The 6622-nt window shown below is 49.1% G+C and overlaps 1 protein-coding gene across 1 annotated transcript; it reads left to right on the forward strand.

Moving 5' to 3' along the window:
* Window positions 1-4757: 4757 nt before the first annotated feature.
* LOC147014597 (F-box only protein 6-like) lies at window positions 4758-5840 on the forward strand. The gene has a single exon (XM_085852683.1). The coding sequence runs from the start codon at window positions 4834-4836 to the stop codon at window positions 5680-5682; it is 849 nt and encodes a 282-aa protein (XP_085708809.1). The 5' UTR covers window positions 4758-4833; the 3' UTR covers window positions 5683-5840.
* Window positions 5841-6622: the final 782 nt, after the last annotated feature.

Raw genomic sequence — 6622 nt, forward strand, 5'->3', positions numbered from 1 at the left:
TGTCCGTCCACGGTATCACGTCAAGGTGAACAATTCAGCAAAAAGGAAAATTCCACGTTGTTCCTTCATTCACAACACAGTTGAAATGAAAACGAGAGATGAACCTTCAGAGTTTAGGCTTTATTCCATTTGATTGGAGCCGCTTCTACGGGCACACCAGGGAATACAGGCGCAGCAAGGAGTACATAAGCAGTAAGGTACACACGCGCAACTAATCACCGCAAAATAAATCAGTATAAGCCCGGAGTCCGATATACTCTCAATTCTCACCATTCAACGAGCACCAAGTGAATCGCCGCCGTAAAACGACAATGCCCCTGGGACAATCACCCCCGACCGTGCCGAACCTCAGCTTTATCTCTTCCGTGCTCGAGCCGTGCAACATGTGATCTCACGTCACGACCTTCAATTCACCACATTCTCCCCGTCTTTAAAATGTAACTAGAGGCCCAACTAACGCACCATGATTACTTCAGCGCTACAGGAGTATACATTTCAAGCAACGCGAACTATCTAAACTACAGAAGCATACATGCCAAGCAGTGAGGATTATTTTGAGTTGTAGGAGCATGGTCAAGAGCATCGATATATTATGTAACGAGCATATGGGAGCATGAGCATCGAGGATGCCGATAATCCCCTTTACAGATTGAGTCGGCGAGGGGGTATTATTCGTCGACCTCTCCGGGAGTAGATGGCGGTTTCACTTGAGGAAGGCTTCCGATCCTCTTGGTGAGCCTCGACTCGTGCCGGGGATGACTCCCCGATCGCTCTCGGGTGGAACGCGGCAGCTCCGTCGTCACCCTTCTCGGGTGGAGTCCCTGGGGGGGGGGGAACACCTGGGGAGGGGATGTCAGAGGGAGGAGTGCCAGATGGTGGTGTACCTGCGGGAGGAGTACCTGAGGGAGCCAAATGGCGAACCGACACAGTGGTCTCCCTGCCATCCGAGAGCCTGACATGAGCATACTCTGGATTAGTATCGATGAGTTCGACCTCTTCCACCATGGGTTCATACTTGCTTTGTCGTACCGGGCGTTTCATGAACACTGTTCCAGGATGGGTTAGCCAGTTGGGCACCGATTGGCCGTCAACATAACGTCGTTGGTGAGTAAACATTCGTTCGTGAGGAGTTGCATTGGTGGACGTGCAGAGCAAAGAGCGTATGGAATTCAGAGCGTCGAGAAGCGTAACCTCCCACCGCTCGGGGCCCAGTCCTCTCGATTTCAGCGCCAGAGTTACGGCTTTCCAAATAACTCCATTATATCGTTCCACCTGCCCATTACCCTGTGGGTTGTAACCCGTCGTTCGACTAGTTGCTATGCCGTGCTCTAATAGGAATTGTTTTAGCCCGGCCGACATGAAACACGGCCCTCTGTCTGAATGTATGTACGAAAGTTTCCCAAACATAGCGAAGAGGTCAGACAGATATTTCACGACAGTGCCCGAGGTCATATCCGAGCACGGAAATGCGAAAGGGAACCTTGAATATTCATCAACAACGGTGAATATGTATCTGTTGTCTGTCTCGGTCGGCAGGGGCCCTTTGAAGTCGATGTTTAGTCTCTCGAAGGGGGAAGTGGCCTTGATCAGTCTGCCAGAAGCCGAACCATAGAATCTGGGTTTTAGTTCAGCACAAACAGGGCATGAAGCATTCATTTGTTTAATATCTTCAATAGAATAGGGAAGGTTTTGTCTGCGCACGAAATGTGCCATTCTGGTTACCCCCAGGTGGCACAGAGACACATGGAGGTCTTGCAAAGCCCGACTGATTGTCGCCGAACAGTAGACCCGAGAGAAGGTGTCTGCAGCAGGGTTTTCCCTCCCGGGCCGGTAGACTATGTCATAACTATAGCAAGCTAGGTCTATCCGCCATCTCATAATTTTTTCATTCTTAATTTTCCCGTTATTTTTCCCATCAAACATGAATGCCACGGATCGTTGGTCCGTAACGAGCGTGAAGTGGTTTCCCAGTAAATAATGTCTCCATTTACGCAGCGCTTCGACGATGGCGTACGCCTTCTTCTCTATTGCCGAGTGTCTCTGCTCGCTTCCAGAGAGAGTTCTCGAGAAGAACGAGACGGGTCGCCCAGACTGATTAAGCGTAGCAGCTATCGCGTGATCTGAAGCATCTGTTTCCACCACGAAGGGCACCGAGCTATCGATCGATAATACCACGGAATTACTGATATCATCCTTGAGATTGTGGAAAGCTGTTACAACAGCGGCATCTGGTGGAAAGTTTTTGCAATGCACTAGGGGATGTATTTTCTCGGAGTATTGCGAAATCCATCTCGCATAGTAAGCGAACATGCCGATCACCCGGCACATTGTCTGCAGGTCCTGAGGTGGGGGTAGCTCACGAAGTGGGCGCAATCGTTCAGGATCAGGCTTAATCGTGCCGTCGGCTATCGTGTAGCCGAGAAGGTCAATTGACCTTGCCGAGAATACGCATTTCTCGTAGTTGAGAGTCAGATTATATTTTCTAGCAATGCTCAAGAATCTGTCCAGATTCATGTCATGTTCCCCCTGATCCCTACCGCACACTGTGACATTGTCCACGTAAACAAAAGTGTCTTTGAGGTTTCCATCTGAGATGATGTCGTCCATAACCCGTTGGAAGCAAGCTACTCCATTCGTGACACCGAATGGAATCCTCCTGAATTGGTAGAGGCGTCTACCTGCCTGGAATGCGGTGTAAGGTTTGTCTTCCTCTCGGATGGGAATTTGATGATAGGCGCTTCGCAAATCGATGGTACTGAATACCTTATAATTGGCCACGCGTTCGACCATCTCGTCTATGCGCGGCAGGGGGTAGGCGTCGAGTTGGGTGAAACGATTGACCGTTTGGGAATAATCGACAACCATTCGTTTCTTATGATTCTGATTGGCGGTGACCAACACCTGTGCGCGCCATAACGAATCGCTCGGTTCTATAATTCCTTCTTCCAGTAATCGCTTGGTTTCTGAAGTGATGAAATTCATGTCAGCAGTGGTATATCGCCGCGATTTGATCGCTATCGGTTTACAGACCGGCGACAAGTTAGCGAACAGCTGGGGGGGACGTTACCTCTGCGGTGGTCAAAGCATTTAAAATTAGACGAGGTTTGCTTCCTCCAAAGGGTATTTCGACGCTCGTGTGCTGCTTGAGGACATTATGACCCAGAATTACGTCTGCGCATAAATCACGAAGCACCAGCACCCTTACATCCCGATGCGTGTACCCTTTTACGTCCAATTCAACATTGCAGTACCCTCGTACGCGGGACTGTAGTGATGTGGCGGCCATGCATACCGTATTGTCTGTCGGGTGGATCTTCCATTTCCTGCCCTTCACTAGCGAGCTGTTGACGAAACTTTCAGAGCTACCGGTATCAATCAGTGCCTCAGCCATATGCCCGTTAATTCGTACGTTGATGATAGCCTTGGATAGATCCCCCGGTGAGGCTGCAGTTAGTTTCTTTTGTGAGTAGAGAGCCGCAGAAGTGGGTTTATTTCTCCTTAGAATAGATTTACATGCCCTGGCATAATGCCCTTTCTTGTCACAATTCATGCATGTGGCATCTCTGGCGGGGCATTTGTGGCAGGTGGTGTCTTTTGTACCCACAAAAGAAGCATTTACCAACCGGAGTAGTTGCTGAGGAGTTTGACGAGGTCTGGGCATCCGGCTCCTCGGGTTTTTCTCCATCCCCTGTGTCAGGCTGTATCTGTGTCTGTGGGGTTCCTTGAGTTTCCACCGTAGCAGCGTTCATTAGCAGCATCGGTGTCCCAAATGACTCAGATTGCTGCTGAGCCGTATCCATCGCTCGAGCCTGATCGACTACCTTTTCAAGAGTGGGTTGCGCTTTCTCTAGTAAGCGTTGCCGTATGTGGGCTGATCTAAGTCCTTGGATAAATGCCTCCCGGGTCGCTTCATTTCGGTGTTCCTCAGCGTTTACGGCCCGGAAGCTGCCGTCTTTTCCCAGCTGTTTCAGAGCTTGCAGGAACTGATCGATTGTCTTCCCGGCTGCTTGCTTGCGTGTGTTGAGAAGATGTCGTATGTATACCTCGTTCTTGCGCTTCACGTAGAGCGCCTGCAGCACGTCGATCGCTGCTTCGTAGGTGTCACACTCCGAGAAGAGCCTGTATACGCTGGGCGAGACATGATTCACAAGGGCGGCCAATTTGTCAGCTCCCTCTTCGATGATGGTCAGATAGTGTGAGAAGGAACGGAACCAATGCGACCATTTCATTTCTGAGTCAGTCGCGTTTGGGTCTGCGTCGAACCTCTTCGGTTTGTAGATCTTGTCCATCGTTGGTTGAGAGAGCCGAGAAAACCAAATGGAATGAATTGAAATGAAAACGAGAGATGAACCTTCAGAGTGTAGGCTTTATTCCATTTGATTGGAGCCGCTTCTACGGGCACACCAGGGAATACAGGCGCAGCAAGGAGTACATAAGCAGTAAGGTACACACGCGCAACTAATCACCGCAAAATAAATCAGTATAAGCACGGAGTCCGATATACTCTCAATTCTCACCATTCAACGAGCACCAAGTGAACCGCCGCCGTAAAACGACAATGCCCCTGGGACAATCACCCCCGACCGTGCCGAACCTCAGCTTTATCTCTTCCGTGCTCGAGCCGTGCGACATGTGATCACACGTCACGACCTTCAATTCACCACAACAGTGAATCGTCACTTCCGGTTTCAACCCCGCCAAGCAAACCGGAAACCCGACATCAAATATATTTACAGATTACCACAAGAAAGGCAAAATAATGTCGCTAAAACGTGAAGTAATTTGTACATCAAGAATCGCTTTGTGACATCTGAAAACATAAAACGTGCTGGAATGCAGGAAGTGAGTCAGCGAAATTACGCATTTGGCGTTGGACCCTTTGGTGTGGAGCTCGTTGAAAGAAAAGGGACCAAAGGATCTTCCAAAATGGTCGATGTGCTTCCGGAGAACGTCCTCCTGGAGATCCTGACCTGGGTTCCCGCCAGGGACCTTCTTCAATCGTGCCGATTGGTTTGTCGGTCCTGGAGCGGACTGATCGACTCGCAGGCCTTGTGGCGTCGGAAGTGTCATATGGATATCCTGTGGAGCAGGCGACTCCGTGAGTACCCGCCCCCGGACTGGCAACGCTTTTATGAAATGCGACCTCTCGGGAGAAACTTCAACATTATCAACATCCCGAGGATAAAGCTGGCGTCCAGTAACCCGATATCTACCTGGAATACACAAAATGGGTCCACGGAACAAAACGTCCCATCATTCTTTCGGGGACTGGAACGGCAGGTTTACCGCGGCTCTTCCACAACGAGCGACGGCAGAAAGCAGGTTATTGATCTCCTGGCCGAGGGTCTTTGGGAGCCCTTCCTGGACCATCAGCCGGACATCATGGTGACATTCCGTTACGTCTGTTTGTGGAACGGCGGATATTGTTTAAAATTTCGTTGCCGCCTGTTGGCCGCGGACAACGAGACTGTCATCGCGGAGAAGATTTTACAACAGAATGAGAACTTTGTCTTCAAGAACTACGGCTCGGGTGTGCGCTACTTGGTGATCGAGCACTCCGCAAGGCACATGTTCTTATTCATTGATCAGAGCAACATTCAAATAGCCATAACCAGAGTGATGGTCGTACCCCCCGGAGCCTCTCACGAGGTCATCAGGCGTCGTACTCCACCCTGGCCTTGAACCGACATGGGAAAAGCGCGAAGACCTCATTGTCCATCGAGGGTCGTGGCCTCTGTTCACTGCACCACACCATTTGTTTCTCTTGTCTTGTGAACTCACCTTTTGCTATTTTAAAAACCCCTGTTCCTGTAAAGGAAAATAAAATGATCTCGAAAAGGTGTGCGCTTACCTCGTTACCCTCGCCCAAGGAGGAGGGGATTGCGTTCGGGTCCGTTTGTTTGTCCGCACAGAACTTCCATCTTGTTCTCTGCAATCGCTCGTCGGATTGAGACAAAAATTTCCACCACGTGACCATGGGTACGACTGCTCATGCAAAATGTAAATTGTTCCAATGTTAATTATGACGTCACAGGTTGGTGTTGTGGCAGCCATGTCGGAAAAAAAACTTTGGACCTCTGTATCTCTGAATCCACACCGAGGAAAAATTTGAAACTTGGCACAGAGCAAGTACTCCTCATGGGGAATTAATGACTTTTTTTGAATGACGTCGTAGGTAACCTAGTTATGACGTCATAATTGCATATGTAGAACGCTACGTCCGATCAGTATAAAAGATTTTTGAGGGTCATCTCAGGATAAAATGGTTCACAGAAAAAAAAATTCATGACATCATCGGGCATATCATTCGGCAGCCATATTGTTTACAAACAAACAAACAAAAAAAACCTTCGGCGTCTTCTCTGAATTGGCTGAGCAGATCGAGGCGAAACTTTACACGTATGACCGCCTGTCCAAGAGGAACAAAAGGTTCACACATATGATATCCTTGGTCACATGGTTTGGCAGCCATATTAGATTGACCATCAAACCTCTAAAAATCTTCTCCAGAACAGCTGGACAAATTGAGGAGAAATTTCACACAAGTATTCCTCAATTTTCACACATCACATATGTGTAATTTGTTGAAAAATAATTGATCGGTCACACGGTTTGGCAGCCA

This window comes from Eptatretus burgeri, chromosome 13 (assembly GCF_056783735.1).
Source record: "Eptatretus burgeri isolate ZD-2024b chromosome 13, Ebu_testis_v1, whole genome shotgun sequence".
NCBI classification, from domain to species: domain Eukaryota; kingdom Metazoa; phylum Chordata; class Myxini; order Myxiniformes; family Myxinidae; genus Eptatretus; species Eptatretus burgeri.